Below are 18524 nucleotides of genomic sequence, written 5' to 3'. Positions count from 1 at the left end.
GTGACGTCGAGGCCTCCAGCCGCGCGGGGGCGCTGTGGCAGCGCCAGGCCGGCCGCGGCAACCGCGGTCCTGTGACACGCAGGTGACGTTTCAAAAAAGAAAAAAGAAACCGGAAATAGAGCACAAAAAGTTCCTGGGGTTTTCGACTGAAATGTGAGTAAATTACTGCTTAAATAACAACTTTTAAAGACACGGGGTTAGTCGGTGTGTTAGTGCTGGTGTTACTGGTGAAGCTACTTATCTGCTGAGCGGCACCTTGGTGAGTTTTGAACCAGTTTGTAGACTTACAGGTCGTAGTTCCGCATCCAGGAGCATGACTATCTGTCAAACTTTACAAATACAACTTCTCTATTCAGAACCTGTAGCAAAAATACTATTTGTGGTGTAGATAATGCCTTTTTTAGTACAATTTCAAACGTGGAAAAAATATGTATTTGTGCTTAATTGTTGCAATTCTGGAAAACTTCCGACCAAGGTGGAATGTTAGCTTTAATAGGAAGTTAAATATCGTGTAGCTATTGTATCATACCATGTTATATAAAATAACACTCACTTTACAACAAATATAAAAGCAACATTTAATCTATAAAACTGTAGTTAAGAGTTACATTGCAATATATGCGTAGGATCTGAATGAATTCACCTTACTGTTTTCTATGAAAAGCTCCCTTGTTATTAATATTTAAATCAGATTATGAAGTTGGGGAAAACACAGAAAATAAAGATGTCTTATCTTTTTTGTAAAAAAAAAAAAAAAAAAAAAAAAAAAGGTTGTTTGACTGACCTCCCTTTGAATCCAAAAACAAAAAGTGTTAAAAAGCAGAGCGTCAATACTTGAAATATGTTGAAAAGGATTGCCATAGTCTATATCAGAGATGTGAAACATCAGGTCATTCAGGTGTGTTAAAGAAGGTAGACATGGAGAACATGCAGGGCTGCGGCCCTCTAAGAACTGAGTTTGAGACTTTGGACTTTAAAGCCATTGGTTCTACTGGAACACAATTGAAATACGTCTTTTCACTTTTTGTGTAATCCCTATAGTTTAATGTCTGCTACGTTTATGTATTTTGTACATCGTGCCACTAAATATACTCAGTCAATCAAAGCCATTTAGATGTTTTGTTATGTTCATTAATATTATTTTCCAACTGTTTCATCAAACTTGTATTTTGGATGCTTTTTCCACAGCATCGTAAATTCACATCATACTATTGTGTGACATGACAATACGTTGTTCACTGTTGAATAAGTTAAATCCTCTCTTAACCTATCCCTCATTAAAAAAAAGAGTTTCAAAATCATGCTTTACCTGTAACCTAGTGATTATTTATCTGGGATATCATACATTTCTTCTGTCTTTTAGTCCATTGGAGATGGCCTGCTATGATGCCAACAAAGGCAGTTTGGAGGAAGACAGCTATGAAGGAGCCGTGGGTGGAGAGCTGTCCAGCTGTGCCTTGGCCATGCTGGAAAAGGAACGGGAATCCCTACCCAGCCCGTCGGAGGGCCCCGGCACCTTCATAAGCAGCTCCTCCAACAGCTTCCAGGCTGCTGCCCCTATGCAGGGCTACGACGTGGAGTTCGACCCACCATTGGAGAGTAAATACGAGTGCCCCATCTGCCTCATGGCTCTGAGGAACGCCATTCAAACACGCTGTGGTCACCGATTTTGCAAGAGCTGCATTGAGAAGTCTATTCGGTATGTTGTTGTGCATCTATGGAATGCTCTTTTAGGTTTCTGATGTTCTTGTCAACTTGACAATGCCTTTTTTTAAGGGTCTTCTGGGGGTTTTTTTGTTGCCAAATTAAATTACATTATTAAAAAAGAGTGGGTGGCTGGTGGTACGTAGTTTGCCACTATCCAGTATGGAGGGAATGAATAATGCAATGTAAAGTGTCTTTGAATGTCCTGAAAAGTGCTAAATAAAACCCACGCATTATTATTATTATTATTATTAAGCGTAAGCCTCTTAAATTTGGAGTTTGATAGTGCTTGTGCTCCCAAATGTATCTGGGGGCTTCCTAATAAAAACTGCCTCCCTTCCAATTTCTCAACAGCGATACAGGACAGCGTTGCCCGGTGGATAATGAAATGCTCTCAGAAGACCAATTATTTCCTGATAACTTTGCTAAACGGGAGATTTTATCACTGACTGTTCGCTGTCCCAACTCTGGCTGTGTGGATAAGATGGAGCTCCGACATTTAGAGGTAGGACATTTAAGTAACAAGTCTGATGTTTTGGGGGGGTTTGAGTCACAGAAGCAGAAAGTTACTGCTCTATCTTTTCAAATTAACACAAGTTGCTTATAATTCGCTGGAAAACGTTTCTGCATAGAAGTTGAATGGTTGCAATATATTAAGTTTTTTTGGCCTTAAAAGTTGACTTTTGACCAGCATCGACTGAAAATAAGTAGAAAGTCTGAAATGAAAGTTAAGTTAAAATCAAAGTGGGCTTTATTCTGCTACGCATACAAGATGCTGAGTGGAAAGGAAATTAAGGAACTAGAGAATGTAGACAAAATATATCACCCAATATAGAATAAAGCTAAGAAGATGGCAATAAGAATTGAAATATAGAAGTTGGACAAAGTTGGGTTCTTTAAAAAAAGCGGGGGGGAAATGTATGTTTCAAATAAGGAAGTGGTAGTCTCCTCCCTCTTTCTGTTCCAAGGTATCCTCGCAGTGAGATGTTCTAATCAGCACCCAGGACAAGTCTAGTCAGGAGGGACTTATGACAGCTTTCATAGTCCGAAAGAGTTGTTTTAATGTTAAATAATACAAACCTGCTACTACTGTTCATCATGGAGCAGCCAGAGAATTTAAGAGTTTATACCTTTGGCTTTACCTTGTGATGTTGTTATGATGAGGGAAAAAAAATCCTATTTGTGAATGCATTGTTTTGCTTCCAGGGTCATTTGGCGCATTGCGAGTTTGCCACGGTGCCTTGCCCACAGTGCCAGCAGTCTGTGAGGAAGAGCTACCTGGAGGAGCACAAAACTGCCGAGTGCCACAGAAGACCCATGTCCTGTCCAGATTGTGTGGCCTGCTTCGTGTATGAAGAGAAAGAGGTTGTGTTCTGTGATTTAAATATAGAACCACCAAAATGGCTGTGTTGCAGAAATGTTGGTTTTCATCAGTAAATTGTGTCTCTTCTTCAGCTTCATGAACAACAGTGTCCCTTTGCCAACGTGAAGTGTCAGTACTGTGAGCTGGATCTCATCAGAGACCAGGTGAGTGCTGCACTGTTCATTCATACTGGGGGGGGGGGGGGGGGAGAGGGCCTCTGGTAAATGATATTGTTAATCATTTCCTCTCACCTCTCAGCTTTTACTTCTCTTTAACATAAACAATGTGGAACCAGTCAACATGCAGTTAACACTGGCATTGCCATCGTTTTCTGTCTGCAATAAGGAAACTTCATCACATTCGTCCACCATGACGCATGAATTTTGTGGTTTGGGGCTCAAATCAATGTGAATGTTCACATTGTTTTTCAGATGGAATCTCATTGTGACACGGATTGTCCAAAAGCCCCCATCGCCTGTAACTTCAGCATCTTTGGATGCAAAGAAAGGGTATTTTTTTTAAACCTGTTCACTTAGTGGTAACAGATAACTTAACACGGGATGATCAAAGATTATTATTATTTTTTTTTTTTTTGTAGATGCAGCGCCACAACCTGGCTCAGCACATGCAGGAGTTCACCCAGATGCACATGCTCTACATGGTGGAGTTTCTGCGAGGCCTCAGCCTGAACGGCAACACGCCCAAATCGGTGTGGACACACGGACCCTCTGTTTCCCTTGACGGTCAAGGAGCCGCGGCGGCGTTGTCGCCCTGCGGCGGCGGCAGCGGGCCCCGAGGCGCCGTGAGCTGCGGCAGCATCGCCAGCGCCGCGTGTCAGTCCAGTGAAGAGATGCAGATGATCAGAGAGATGGACGGACGACTGGTGAGGCAGGACCACCAGCTGCGGGAGCTCATCATCTTAAAGGAAACGCAGGTATGGGAGGCCTGAAATGTGAGCAATTGTCAAAGTACAGCTCTGTGTGCACAGGGAGAACATCTGTCAACACACTCACTCTCTTTGCTTTGACACCATTGTGCTGACCCTTCCACCACGCTGCAGTCCATTTACTTCATCGTCTGCTTGCATGTTACTCCTCTTGAGCAGAGGTGTCAGTTTTGATTGGCTCTAGATAAATGGATAGATGGATAAATACTTTATTCATCCCCGTGGGGAAATTCGCAAGCAAGGCTCTAAAAATATCTAAAAATAGAATCTTATCTATGTCATCTATATTTTATATTCTGTGTTTTTATTTGGTTGCAGGGATGAGAGAGGCTCTGGTTTAACATGAAAAGCACTTTTTGCTGCTTTTTTATTACATGAAAGTGTCTTTATTAATACGTAGATTATGATTCATATGCTTCACATTTGAAACTAGAAAGTGACTGCATTGTACATCTACCATTAGGTGGCGCTGCAGCAACTAATTTCCCCAAAGGGCCACGTGAAAATGTAGCACTACTACTGAGGACTAAGACTGAAGATCACTTGAGTTTTGCTCAATAAGAAAATTATGTCTTCATTAAAAAAAGTTGGCGTTTTCTTTTTGTTTGTTTTTAAACATGGTTTTAATTAGCGACTGTTGCTCTGCGTCACTTCCTATCCCCAAGTCTGCTCTCTCTTGTCTGACTTTGCTTCCCACTAGAACAGTGATTTCTCTGAAAATATCGCGACTTGGGACCAAAAATGACAGAAGCAGTCAGTCAAGTCAACGCAGACCATGTCAGTGTTTGTATGTTTCTGTACAAGGTCTTCAGTTGGGGAGAAGAGTAGCCTCCAGTTGTGCTTTGTCTCCACCAGGCGGGCCAGCTGGCAGAGCTCAGACGCAGGGTGTCGATGTTGGAGGAGACGGTGAAGGACCTGGAGTCCCAGCAGTGCAACGGCATCTTCATCTGGCGCCTCAAGGGATTCTCTGCCCTGCAGCGGAACCAGGAAGCCGGGATGCCCGTGGTGGAGCACAGCCCCGGCTTCTACACGGGCCGCCCGGGCTACCGGCTGTGTCTGCGCATGCACCTGCAGACCCCCAACGCCCCGCGCTGCTCCAACTTCATCTCCCTCTTCGTGCACACCATGCAGGGACACTTCGACGATCAGCTGACCTGGCCGTTTCAGGGGACCATCCGGCTGACCATCCTGGACCAGGGCCCCGAGGGTCAGCACCACGTGGAGGTGATGGAGACCAAGCCAGACCTGCAGGCCTTCCAGAAGCCCACCATTCCTAGAAACCCCAAAGGGTTTGGCTACGTCACCTTCATGCACCTGCACCAACTCGGTCAAAGAGCTTACGTCAAAAACGACACTCTGCTCATCCGCTGCGAGGTGACGGCGCGTTTTGACAATCTGCCTCAGCGTGACGGCCCCCCGGTGCAACCCAGAGGACCTGAGGCGTCGCTGTCCAAGGACTAGACTCGCTCCTTTACTGGGGGGGGGGGGGCGGGGGGGCTGCAGTTTGTCAGCTAGGTCATTTTGATTGGTGGCTCTTAGTGGAAATTGACATTTACAATCGGACAAAGCAGTTTAGTATTTATTTAAATTTCAGCTTCTGTGTTTTGTTTTTTGTCAATAGATTTACAAAATAAAGTGCATTTTAATCATTTATTATATATATATATATATATTTTCACCCATATGGTACAAACATTAACTGAATTATGTAAATAGTGGTCAATAGCTTAACACCATTCTACTGCAGACTGAATATAACGAGAACAATATTTCTTGTGGTCGTTGAAGACAGCAATGAATGTTAAAGATACCTTGAGGATTTTTTTTTTTGTGTTCATTCCTAGCACGATTGAGTAATGCTTTAAGCCCCACAGCACTTTCTTTTTCTCCCAAGTGTCTTGTTCCAGCCTGAACAAGGACCAACATGTATGCGGACTCCTGTAGGGAACACGCTCGACATGCTTGGCGTCTAAAGCAACAAATCAAACAAATGATTCAAACAACTCATTCAGAAAGTGAAAATAGACCTTCAGCATCACTGCCTGGCTGCAGGGCAATTACTTTTAAATATTGTAAGATCATGAAGTAATGTGACGCATAAAATAATCCATGCTGGAGTTGTATCAGGTTTCATCTGGAATGTGTGTGTGTGCACTAAAAAGTAATCTGACATCCTTGGGAAGTTTGGATTTAGCAATAGTTCAACGGAAAGTGAAGGAAAAGAACCAAGGTGAGCACAAGGAGTAAGGAAATGTTTGCTTGATTCATTTGCTCGGATTTGTTTTAATGCTGCTTGAAAGTGGTTTATATATAGTAAGAGGTGCCACATTAACCAGGAACGTGCATTTGTGGGATGAGCAGCAGCAGAGATGAATATGTGGGTTGAAGGAAATTGCCAAAATCACTTCCAATAGCAAAGTGAAATGCTCCACTTTTTACTTTGGTTTGAGTGGATTGATAATCACAACCTGCAGTCACAAGACGCGTAGACTATTTAAAAGTACGGAACAAGCTAGCGCCTCGGGATTCAGTGGAAGAGTCGGGTTTTAAAATGACGCAAAAACTCTCCAGGGTGAGAAAGGCCACTGTGCAGTCACAACTTGGTGGATTCAGTCTTTTGTGCTTTACTACTTTTGACGGAACGTCTCTTAACAGCTGTTTTCAAAACGGTCAAAATATGTATTTCTGTCATGTGCTGCTCTTTATTGACAAATCAGCCAGTTTCTCAATGCCTGTTGTCCTATATTATACACCACAAAACAGTTTATTGAAGAGAACTTTAAAATTAAACTGGACTTAAAGTTCCCATATGATACAGTTTACAGTCGGGGGGTCCAACAACATTGTATTCAAAGTGCATTACCCCAAACCCAGCCGTGGTGGTGATTTAGTCTAAAATTCCATTTTGTGAGTTCTACTGGGAGCAGATTGTGTTCGTGCCTTTACCTGCTAATGAGCTATCTGTCCACGCCGACTCCATTTCTGTTCTCCGGTAACGTTTGAAAAGGGAAAAACTGGCGTCCGCTCGTCGGGCAGAGCTCATTTAACCTGGGGGAGGGCCAAAGGGAGTGTTCACCACCAGGGGGCGTGGTTATTTCCTCAACACTGCCACCCGGTGGACAATAGACATTAAAGTGCCTCAAAATCAGCCAACATGACAGCATCTTTTTTTTTTACTTTCGAGGATCGACCAGGCTTCTCTCACTGCTGGACACAACAATCATGTTACATTTCAACAATATGTTCAGTGTCTTTGATACAAATTCCTTCTCAATGTGACATGTTTTTCAGTGTCGACGTCTTGCCACGGTCCCTTCGTTAGACAGGAATCCGCCAACGTTCCAGTTTTTTCACGAGTATTTTATTGTTGGGGTTTTTTGCCTTCACACTGTGTTATGATGAAATTAAAGTGGCTGTAACATGATCTGAACTGTTCATATCCGAATCGTTTCTTCTAAAGTGATTCAATGAAGATGCAGATGAGCTCAAATAAAAGCAAAGCTCTGTTGAAGATAAAGGTGGAACATTAGTTTTCTTTATTTGACTTGTAGAGAAATTCAATATGAGAAATATTTTTGATTGTTTTTCTTAACTCAAAGAAAAAGCTATTCTGGTTCTTTTGTTCTTGTAAATGAAAATTTTTTAAATTCATGAATCAACATATCACTAGCTGTTTAACTGCATAATCACTTTCATTCATCGACGTAAGGAAACTTTTTGCTTGCTCCGTATCCATGGTGACCCGATTTGGCTCCGCCCTCTTTCTGTTTGACTTCTTTCTCCGGTTGACACTGAGACCTGTCCGCCTTGTAGCTCGTTACAGACACTGAAATGTCATGGGAAACATTAGTGAACTGCAAATGCAACCAACATTTGAACACATTTTTATTTCCCTTTCTTGTTTTGGTTTTCTGCCTCACTTGGAGCTCTTGGAGCTTCTTTCCCACAGTTGAGCGTGCTTTGAGCAAAGCACTCTGCCATCCAGGACAGCACGTCGCCACAATATCTGACCTGAAGACAAAAGCAGATGCGATACATGCTGGTAAACTGTCCACCACTGGTCTTCTACACGACATACGTATTTACCATGATTCTATTTCTCACAACTCCATTGTGTCCATTGTGTGAACTCCATTCCCCTGGCTTACCTGTGATTCCATGCTTGCCAGTCGTTTCTCCTGGTCTTTAACTCCACCAACGATTTTTAGCAAGCTCTGAACCCTTCATCACAAAGAAAGTTATTTAAAATCCTCTACAAGACTTTTCGTTGTTTCTTTAACTTGCAGATTTTGGGAGTTTGAAACGAGCCACAGGTTGAGACTGATCTGACAGATCACAGTCACACACTGCCACCCCCCCCCCCCCCCCAAAAAAAAAGCTCACTAACAAGAATAAATTGCAATGATTACTTTGATGAAGTGCTCTTTAGCCTCTCCTCACTGCTCTCCCAGTGGCGTCGCTCCACATTAGCCAGGTAGTTTTCTTTCTGCACGGTCTCCCATGTTATCAGCCTCTGGTCTAATCCTGCCGGCAGCTCCCTCTCTGGTGACGGGGAACACGTGAGGCGGCAGACCGACATTCAATTAATAGCAAATGATATATGCAGACTAGGTATTTCCCACTTGTCGTCATAATATTTCTCTGAAGCACAGTAAAAAGCCTTCCTACCCAGATGCTCCTGCTTGGATTCAGGCCGTTTGACCATGCTGAGGAGGAGCTGAGAGAGGTGACTGATAATGATGAAAGGTGGGGCCAGAGCCGGGCGGCTGTGGTACTCCACAATCAGGTTGTATCTCTGGAACTTCCAGAAGATGTCGGTGTTACCCTGCACCACCTGGAAAGTGTAGCTGCAAATACGGCAAGACACTGAGTGTTCACAGCCGCCTGCGGCTCGAATATTCACATCAGTGGTTCCTGCATTCTGCTCACCTGAACATGGCAATGAGGAGGTTGAGCAGCAGGACGTTGGTGACGAGAAGGTAGATGACCAGCAGGAGGATGACCAGCCAGTTGGCGTAGACGTTGGCGCACGGAGGCCGTAAGCCCATGATGATCTCCTCAGAGTCGTTGGTGCAGTTACTCTCTGGCATGCGTGCAGCTGTGAGCCAATAATGAAAGGAATTAAAGGGATTACAATGACAGAAAAAAAACAAAAACAAAGTAAAAGGACAACAGAAGGACATCCCAAAAGAGGTTGTTAATATGGACACCAAGGTATTTGTATGAACGTGTGCAGCTCTTAATGTATAAGACAACATGTTTACCATCTATTTCCTCCAAGGGTATCTGTCCAAAGATGTGCAGGTAGGGGCGGTACAGAGCTCTACGAAACACCCAGTCGATCCTCGGGTCGTTGGGGTGGAGAAGCGCCTGCGTGGCAACTCCATACGCAATGAGCCACACACTCAGGAAGAAGAGGAAGAAGAAAACATCCTTCATCTGCAAAACCAACAGACAGACGTCGGTGTGTTCTCTGACCGTGATCTCGTGACGCAACACCTTCAGAATGTCACACAAAAGAGGAGCACTACACAATGTGTTTGTGTTAGTGTGTGTAGAACATATACGGTGCATCGTGTACAAGTTATAGCATGAATATTTACTGGACTGTAAGTGTTTTTTTGTTTTTTTTTAAAATCTTAATAAGTGGCAGGATGAGAGAAGTAATTTATCCTTGACCCTGACCACGACACTGAATTAAAAACATAAATAAATCAGTAAATAAATAAATATATAAGCGAGCAAGCAGGTGAGTGACTGTAATTATGCTAATAAAAATAAAGAAATAAAGTGCTGGGGTTTTTTTTTTATGCTGACCATTCTTTCCACAATGATGATCTTGGGGCCCAGCTGCTTGTGGATGGCGAAGATGTGGATGAGCCGAAGAGTGAAGACCATGAAGTCTATAGCCAGAACCGTTCTGCCCGCCTCATAGGTGTGGTTGACCATCCTGCAAATCCATCCTCAGTGGTTAAATGTGTTTTTTAACGCACCAGCAAGTGGCTCAAAACAAGCTCCGTCCTCGTAGTAAATACCTGCACGAGACCCCGACAACAAAGAGTGAGATGGCCACCATGTCGCACTTGTTCCAGTTGTCCTCGACGTAGAGCTTGAACTTCTTCAAGATGCTTATCTCCTCATCAGTGAAGAAGCTCTGTTCGAAAACGACGTTTAAAACCGGCGCTCACCACTTGTGTGTTCCTTTTAACGTCAATGTGCTTTCTGGTGCTTTATACTACTGTAGCCCATATTTTCCAAAGGCACCCTGCTGTGCCAGCAGGGAGAGAGCAGGTTCACAACACTGCTGCTTTAAAGGAACAATGACGTGCCCCACATCGTCAGTGCTGGAGAAATGTCTCTTACACTTAACGGTATGAAGCTGAGTCGTCTCTGTGGCACCTGTGAGTGTGGCTGGTCTGACATCCAGCTGGAGGCAGTGGGCTGCTTTTGTGGTGAATCAAATCCAAACGCCAGTCAGTATCACAACGTGATGGTAATACCTGACGTAAGTACTTCTAAGCACTAAATTCTGAACATCTCTTACAACACGCAAGCTTTATTTGGGATAAGTTTTGCAGGATGCAGGTGTTTCTATAGCCAATGCAATCTTGACTATAAACGGGCCAAAAAAGTATTTCATATTAAAGCCAATTCGATTTAGTTGAGCGTTGACATATATTTGGGTAATTAGCCATCCACTGCTTCGCTGCTTTATGGCTGGAGCCAGTTTCAGCTGATTATAAGCAAGAAGGTCAGGACAGTTACCTGGCCACGAGTCCATCACAGGGCAAACACATAAAGACGTTCACATTCACACTTACAAGACCTTTTGAGCGACGATTGGACCATAAACATGGAAAGTTAGCAGGTTTACCACTTACAATTGATGGTCTCACGCCTTCTTTTCTTACAGATGAACTTTTATCTTATGAACCATCACAAACCCTCAGGTCCACCGGCCTTTTAATCATTTCCAACATTAATACAAGAACCTGCAAACTGAGGCTCCTTTCCAGCACGACGCACTCGATTCATGAATTCATGAAACAGCCGACAAACGCTACAGAGAATGTTCATGTTTTTGAAAGAAGGTCCAAGATCGCCCTTTTTAATAAGGCTTTTAACTCATGTCTCCATTTTATCTGTTGGAGAACATGTTTACTGTGTTCCACTCAGCTTTTAGTTTTTAATGTGTTCATATTCAATGGAAGTGGGGGTGGGGGGTGGGGGGGGTGGGTTGTTGTTGTTTTTGCCCTGTGAAGGTCTTTGTGTTGCATTTTATTGTACAAATAATCCTGTATAAACAAAGTTTGATCAATTGAATATCAATACCATGAATAGCTAGATTTTATTAAAGAAACTCTTGCGCAAGCCCATCAGGCTGCCTTGCCTCGTGGCACCATTTTTTTTTTTTGGGGGGGGGGGCGCACCTCAGAGCCATTCCTTTGAGGTCGCAGCACCCCCGCCCCGCTAGGGTGCGCAGCATGCCAGAACTGCATGCAGCAGTGTGCTTCTTTTTTTTGGAAAGCTATGCCGCACCTCTGCTCAGCTTTCTGAGACTTTCTGAGATGCACATTGAGGGAAAAAATAGCGGAGCGAAGGGAGCAGCAGAAAGGTGAAGGCCTGTCTCATCTGGGGCTTTGGTACCCAGGGGGAGGCGGCTCAACGGGACCGGCACAATAAGGGATCATGCTTCTCTGACCTGGCTCTCTGGGAGGGAGTCACGCATAAAGGTGAAAAGGCTCATAAATCTTTAAAAACCCCAGAGAAAATGAGCTCAGTGAAGCGAGTCACATCGCCCACTGCTTAGTCTGAACCGGCGGTCCAGAGAGCGACAACGCATCCTGGAGAAGTGCCACAGCTTTGTAACGCAGACAGTGCAGAAGCCTGAGACGTTCGAAAGGAGAAATAAATCATTAAGGATGCCGTGGCGATCACCTGTCGAAGCTCCTCCAGCACCAAGGTGAAGACCCAGAAATAGAGCATGATCTCGGGGGCTCCGGGGCCGCGGGGCGGCGGGGGCCGAAAGTCGAGCAGGAGCACGTACGTGAAGAGGCAGAGGAAGGCAAAGTACATGATGACGTTGCCGAGGAACACGGTGACGGGGGCGCTCCAGAAGCGACGCCAGCGGCGCAACAGGAAGCGCCACCAGACCGAGGCACAGCTCTGGTCCGCTGGACCTCCAGGTGAAGAGTCCCTGGAAAACGAATAGAGCAGAGGAGACATACCCCGGTGCATGTATTAGACACTTCATCCAGAGAAAACGGGGCAAACAAGTACATGTAAAACTAAATTTAGTCTTTTTTCTCTCTCTCTTCTGGGGGATGGCATGTCGGAGGTGGGCTGCCTCAGGTGGTCCTGTGTCCTGGATTTTCTGATGAGTGGACCAGACCTCCAGCTCTCATGCAAAATCCATGACACACTCTCTTTCTCACATGTACAAGAAAGTGCCAGTAATCGTCATGGAACTATGTCACTCATCTCACCCTTCAGATTGCATACGCTTACAGTTTGGCCAATTTCTGTTCTTCCTTTTTTTCTTGCTCGGCGAGAAGTTAAGCCCCCCATATCTCTAGTAGCTCAGCAGCTTTCAATACGCTCCACAAAAGGAGGCTTTACAAAAATAAATTAAGCTCGGCTGTCTCGTTTCAGTCATTTCGTTTTGGTCATGCACCCTGAACTGCACGGCATTTCCTCTATTAGGTGTGTCAAACATCAGGCCCGTGGGTCAAAACCCGCCTATAATCAGCTGTAATCCAACCAAACCACCAAGCAAATGGTAAAAACTTCTAAGAAAACATGGATTAAAAAAAAACAACAACTAATTTCTTAAGAGTCGCGGACACAACACAGCATTGAGACCTGAGCAAAGATATCTGTATACTGCCATAAGAGATAGCAAACTAGCATTAGCCTCATAGACATGCAGTCATGGTGAGAATAAAACTCCCAGAATGCAACAGCTATAGGAGACTTTTTTTTTTTTGGACAATTCTCTATATTTTGCATAAGGAGGTTTCATTAAAATTCACATTATGTTGATATTGTAACAATTTTCTATGTACACTTTTATTATGTATACCATGTGCAACAACAGAAAATGTTTAAGTTTAAATTTAACCCCTTGAGGACCATCTGTGACGATTCACACACCTCGCTCCAGCACCGGATCCTCACTGACACTCCTGCAGGTAATCAGCTAATTGATTGCTCCCAGCTCTTAAGCCCTGCAGTGAGGCGGGTCCGGTGCTAGAAGATTGTGTGTCCTCCCCAGGGTGCATGTGTCCTCCCCGGGGATTGTCTGTCCTCCCTGGGGTGTGTGTGTCCTCCCTGGGGTGTGTGTGTGTCCTCCCCAGGGATTTTCTGTCCTCCCTGGGGTGTGTGTGTGTCCTCCCTGGGGATTGTCTGTCCTCCCTGGGGTGTGTGTGTCCTCCCTGGGGTGTGTCTGTCCTCCCCGGGGATTGTCTGTCCTCCCTGGGGTGTGTCTGTCCTCCCCAGGGATTGTCTGTCCTCCCTGGGGTGTGTGTGTCCTCCCCAGGGATTGTCTGTCCTCCCCGGGGTGCGTGTGTCCTCCCCGGGGATTGTCTGTCCTCCCCGGGGATTGTCTGTCCTCCCTGGGGTGCGTGTGTCCTCCCTGGGGTGTGTCTGTCCTCCCTGGGGTGTGTGTGTCCTCCCTGGGGTGTGTCTGTCCTCCCCAGGGATTGTCTGTGTCCTCCCCAGGGATTGTCTGTCCTCCCTGGGGTGCGTGTGTCCTCCAGGGGATTGTCTGTCCTCCCTGGGGTGCGTGTGTCCTCCGGGGGGGGGGTGTCCCTTGTATGTGTCTCCTGTCTACGCAGCACTCCCGGCTGCGTTCCTCCATTTTTTGTTTACCCAGCGTTTCAGGGGTTTCTTCATTTTCTTTCCTCACTTTGTATATATTCTACCTCGTTAGGTTTTACTCACACATTTCCTGTTCACGCCACCGGGAACTAGAAGATCTTAGCTTTAATTCTATGTGCAGCACAAGGATGCTGGTGAGAAGCTCTGTAGACAATAAGTTGTGTCATTTGGATATGTAGAAACACAGAAATCAAGCAGGCAGTCATTAATATGGGGAAAGGTCATTATTTCACTATCGCTCTGGTCTCGTCCACTCAAGATGAAATGGGGATGTATGTGGCCCCTGCTACTTTATGATATCAATGATAATTTGATGCAATGAGCTTTATCATGTGTTCTCAGCCATCTTATATGATGGGATACATGTTTGTTTTTTATATATATACTAAACTGCATCAGTTCTGTGCTTGAGGGCCTTTCTGTGTGGACGTTGCATGTTCTCCCTGTGCAGGCTTGAGCTTTTTGGTACTGCAGTGGGTTTTTTTTCCTCATCGTCCAAAATACTTGCTTTCTGTAAAAGTGTGCCTTTAGAGTGACTTTTGTGAAAGAATGTGTGGTTGTATGTGTAACTTGCCTTAACCCACAGTCTCGTCTGAGATTGGATTCAGCTCCCAAGATCACAAGCTGATTGACAGTGGATTTTATGTTTTTCACGGCTGTCAGGTTTCAGTTCATGTCACGTCTGTCAATGTGTCGAGGTTTTTAACAGAGAATGTCTTGTCTTTATAACTGCACGACTTGTTTGTCGGCAGTGACGTGCGGTCAGGGGAGACAGTGCCTCGCCGGCCGTCATGATTTGTGTTAAAGATGCATTTTCAGTATGACTAAACATGTTTGCATTAGTATCTTGGTTAATCAGTGTTCTCCGACTTTTCCTGTTTTCTGATCACGTCCTTGGATTTTCCTTGTTTGTACCTTAAAGCCTGCACTCCATCCTTATTTGTGGATTAGTCATTAAACCCAAAAGTGTGCTCATATCAGATGGTCACATAAACAAGATTACGCGTTACGTTCAAACACTCCTTCCTATGCTGTGCAGTCGGGTTATTCTGGTACCAGAACAAGAGCATCTTGGCTTCATAACAAATACTCCTCAGTGACAATATATTTGGAATTGAAAAACGTAAAGCAGGAATGTGTCCAGGTTTTATTCTGTCGCAGAATTCAGCCTTGAACACATGCTGTGTTATTTGTACATAAAAAAACCAGGGAAAGCACTTAAAAACAGAAAATATGAGCAATATGTGTCAGACAAAAGGGCAGGATGGATGTAGTTTCTGTCTTCTTCTAAATGTTTTCAAGGTAAACTCACAGTGGGTCGTCGTCATCAGTCAACAGCAAAGCTTTCTCTGTATCCAGACTGTCCAGCTCCCCAAACTGCTCGTTTCCACTGCGACTGTCCAGTTCCTCTTCACTGAGAAGACATTTATGAGAGTGTGAGTGCCCACAGAAGAAGAAGAAACACAGCATATCTACATGATTCCTCACATATCATGAGCCAGAGTGAAGCCTGATCACCTGAACTTAATGAGGTTGGTCCAGATGAGAGGCGGACAGAAGAACGACACCACCAGTCTGGAGATGGCTGTGTCAGTGGTCATGGCCCCCCACCAGATCTTTGTGAGGAGAGCCTGCAGGTCAAGTCGCATTCATTCAGGTTGAAATCACAGCAGTAGCAATAGTTGACCACAAGAGGTCACCAGAGGGCTGAGAATAATTCTGCCTCTGATAACAGAAGCAGACTGAGAAGGTAGCCCAGACAGATTAAAGTGAAAACCAAATGAATATATAAATTAATTAAGTTAAACAATCTGATTTTCAATGTGCGATGAGCCATTTCCTGTGACACTTGAGCCATTTCCTAACAGACATCTGTGGCGATAACACTTCACAGAGGTTCACACTATTTTGATTACACGTGTTCTGAATTGTAATTAACAGCTTCCCATTTTTTTGAGGAAAAATAAAGACAGTTATTTAAAATGTGTGCTTTGAGTAAAATATTACTTCACTGCATGCCAAATGTCTTTGCTGAATCAGAATACCAATTGACTCTCAGTGATGACTTTGTAATAACAAGGACGTCTGTGGAGAGGTATTAAAGGCTAAACTGCAGTAAATGGTGTCTAAGTATTTATTGGTGTACAGTGCATAAAGTGAATGGAAATAAAGCAATGAGATTTAGTTTTTCTACTTCTATAAACAAGCAAACAAAAATAACCTAATTCTGACAACTCGGATGAATGTTAAAGGAGTACTATGTCAAATTTAAGTCATGTCTGAATTATACATTGGGTGGCAGCATTGAGCAAGTTTTTGTCTTCGCTAAATAATGTAACATTTTAGGTAATTGCCGGCGTCTGGATTGGCTCCAGTTGGGAAACAGTGCACAAAGGTTTGTCACAAAGATTCCATTGTAACATTGACTGTTGCATCAGCTGCTTCTGTGTGACTCTACACACCACCTTGTGGTGTAAACATGTATTGCAATACAAAAAAAGGCCTATTTTGTAAGAACAAAGAAATGATTGTTTGTTTTTTTTTATCTCAGGTTTGTGAACAAGGAAAAGTTTCGATTAAGAGGCTTTGATTTGGGGGTTTTCACAGCTTGTTTGCAATAAATCATTGGAGCAACACTTACTATCTCACGTTGTGTACGGAATGTTTAATGTGATCAGTCAGAAATTTGAAGTATGCAGGCATATGTGGTAAAGCAAACACTCCCTGGAAGTCCGTACTGTTCTTGTTTTAGCCACCTTGAGAAAATGATCAAGTTTCTTAGATTTTGCATGAGAAGTATTTACCTTTCTGGAACAACAAACTATATTTGGTAATTTCCTAATTCCTTCATGTCTCTTTGCTTTAAGATATGAAGAAATGTTCAATACGGTCAACTAAAGTTTTGTTCATGTGTGATCAAGTCAAACTAGGATGGTGTTTTTTTTTGCCGATGAGACATTAAATTGTTGGTTTTGGTAGTTTTTTGGCTCTAAATTCTGCAATAGGTGTCACTTTCCCACTTTCAAACTCAATCTACCCTGTGTCAATTGTCTAAATTGGCTCCTTTCTATCATGACAGTGGAATAAACTAAATAATCCATTTGTGAATCGAGAGGGTTGATTTTCTTATTCTCAAATAGTAATTAAATAACTGCTTGGTAAACAGGTTAACAAGCTGCACGTTAATCAAGTGTCTTTGAGATGACAGTGGGACTGTTATTTTGTCTCATTCTGCTCATTCTTTGAGGTTGGATTGATTTATATAAACCTATTATATCACATTTTAGTTGTTTTCAAGAACTGAGTCGGATGACTTCACGTCAAATGTTTACCTGAACGCCATCGTGGGCAAAGAAGGACTTGGCGTCTGCCTCGGTTGCCAAGTTGAGGACTGTCGATTTGCTCCAGCAGTGGGTTCTCCTCACCAACAAAGCGTACGCCCTGTCTTCACTGTTGGAGTAACACTCCCCGAAGACATCTGCCACAACAAGAACCGCCGTGTGTGCCAACGACTCGACTCGAATCCTGACTTCCAGATTCATATTTCATTCCCTTCCGGCGGGATTCTCTTTGTACTGCTGGTTTGAGTTTAGCAGATGCGCCTCTCGCAGTGCGTGACCTTTACTGCGTCTGACCGTATTGTGAGCGCTCGCCGTCGAACTGCTTCTGTACTCACCAAGGGCAAACTGCTCATACTTGGCTTCCTTCATACTGCGCGCGGACTCAGCCTCGGATTCCAGTCGCGCCATCTCTTTGAGAATCTTACAACCCGCCAGCGCCGCCGCAACAGCCTCGGGGCCCTGGAGGATTAAACGAGAGCGGTATCCAAGAAATGGGTCTGAAAGAGGAGGGCTCTCGCTGAGAGTCTGAGAGAGATGGTTACACTGTCTGCATCAGGACGGCACGGCATGCACTAATATCCTGCAGGCTTCTCTGCTGCATCCAACTGTTGGAGTCAATATTCACAGCAGCGACATGATGCAGCTGCTATCATCGGCCGACTAATAAAAAAAATGAAATAATAAAAAAATGAATACAGCTGCGGAGCCTTTGTTGTGGCTTTGCTGAACTATATACTTTAATCAAAACTACCTTTTCAACTCAACAGTCCTGAGGGCTTTCACAAGTGTTTCTCACAAGTGTTCTCCCTATGATCCTTCCATTTGAAATCACACCGTAAAAACTGTGAACAGAATTTACTTGACATTACATTTAATCTGCAGGTAGATCTGATGTAAATAAATAAATGAATAAAAAATATTGTGGTAACAGAAATCCAGAACTTACGATATGGCGTTTTTGCATTTTTGGGGGGAATACATTCAAAACAATGTGATCTTTTAAAGTTTGAGAAAGAATTTGACATTTAGAGTAACTTCTAAGTCGTTATCTTCCGGAGCGTTAGATGTGAGAGTAGAGACTCTATAATAGCTGAAAATGTGAAAACAACAAGTCTGACTGTCTGAAGCAGCAGTGCTTCACAAAATAATCAGCTTGTGTGTGTGTGTGTGTGTGTGTGTGTGTGTGTGTGTGTGTGTGTGTGTGTGTGTGTGTGTGTGTGTGTGTGTGTGTGTGTCTGTGTGTGTGTGTGTTCAGGTCTGACTCCACCCTCTCCAATGTGGCCTTGAAAGC

General features: G+C 43.9%; 2 protein-coding genes across 2 annotated transcripts in view; one reads left to right on the top strand and one right to left on the bottom strand.

Moving 5' to 3' along the window:
• Positions 1 to 111: 111 nt before the first annotated feature.
• Positions 112 to 5474, top strand: traf6 (TNF receptor-associated factor 6; the record flags this gene model as incomplete). The annotated part of the gene is made up of 8 exons (XM_080494951.1): positions 112 to 153; positions 1364 to 1699; positions 2059 to 2209; positions 2911 to 3069; positions 3160 to 3231; positions 3499 to 3576; positions 3666 to 4001; positions 4869 to 5474. Exons 2-8 carry the CDS (start codon positions 1374 to 1376, stop codon positions 5472 to 5474), a joined length of 1728 nt encoding a protein of 575 aa, XP_080351077.1. The 5' UTR covers positions 112 to 153; positions 1364 to 1373.
• Positions 5475 to 7705: 2231 nt separating this feature from the next.
• The window catches only part of trpm5 (transient receptor potential cation channel, subfamily M, member 5), a gene marked incomplete at both ends in the record, with an annotated part of 29538 nt that continues 18719 nt past the window's right edge, over positions 7706 to 18524 (bottom strand). Inside the window, 14 exons of the mRNA XM_080494926.1 lie at positions 7706 to 7839; positions 7934 to 8024; positions 8162 to 8234; positions 8423 to 8555; positions 8682 to 8860; positions 8943 to 9111; positions 9278 to 9452; positions 9831 to 9963; positions 10049 to 10167; positions 11952 to 12210; positions 15205 to 15306; positions 15411 to 15523; positions 17225 to 17370; positions 17569 to 17692. Of these exons, the coding sequence (XP_080351052.1) occupies positions 7706 to 7839; positions 7934 to 8024; positions 8162 to 8234; positions 8423 to 8555; positions 8682 to 8860; positions 8943 to 9111; positions 9278 to 9452; positions 9831 to 9963; positions 10049 to 10167; positions 11952 to 12210; positions 15205 to 15306; positions 15411 to 15523; positions 17225 to 17370; positions 17569 to 17692 (1950 nt within the window). The remainder of the gene's footprint in view (positions 7840 to 7933; positions 8025 to 8161; positions 8235 to 8422; positions 8556 to 8681; positions 8861 to 8942; positions 9112 to 9277; positions 9453 to 9830; positions 9964 to 10048; positions 10168 to 11951; positions 12211 to 15204; positions 15307 to 15410; positions 15524 to 17224; positions 17371 to 17568; positions 17693 to 18524) is intronic.

The sequence above is a fragment of the Blennius ocellaris genome, assembly GCF_963422515.1.
Source record: "Blennius ocellaris genome assembly, chromosome: 1".
Lineage (NCBI taxonomy): Eukaryota > Metazoa > Chordata > Actinopteri > Blenniiformes > Blenniidae > Blennius > Blennius ocellaris.
The sequence above is the reverse complement of the archived record's forward strand: the minus strand, read 5'-3'. Positions and strand labels throughout refer to the sequence as shown.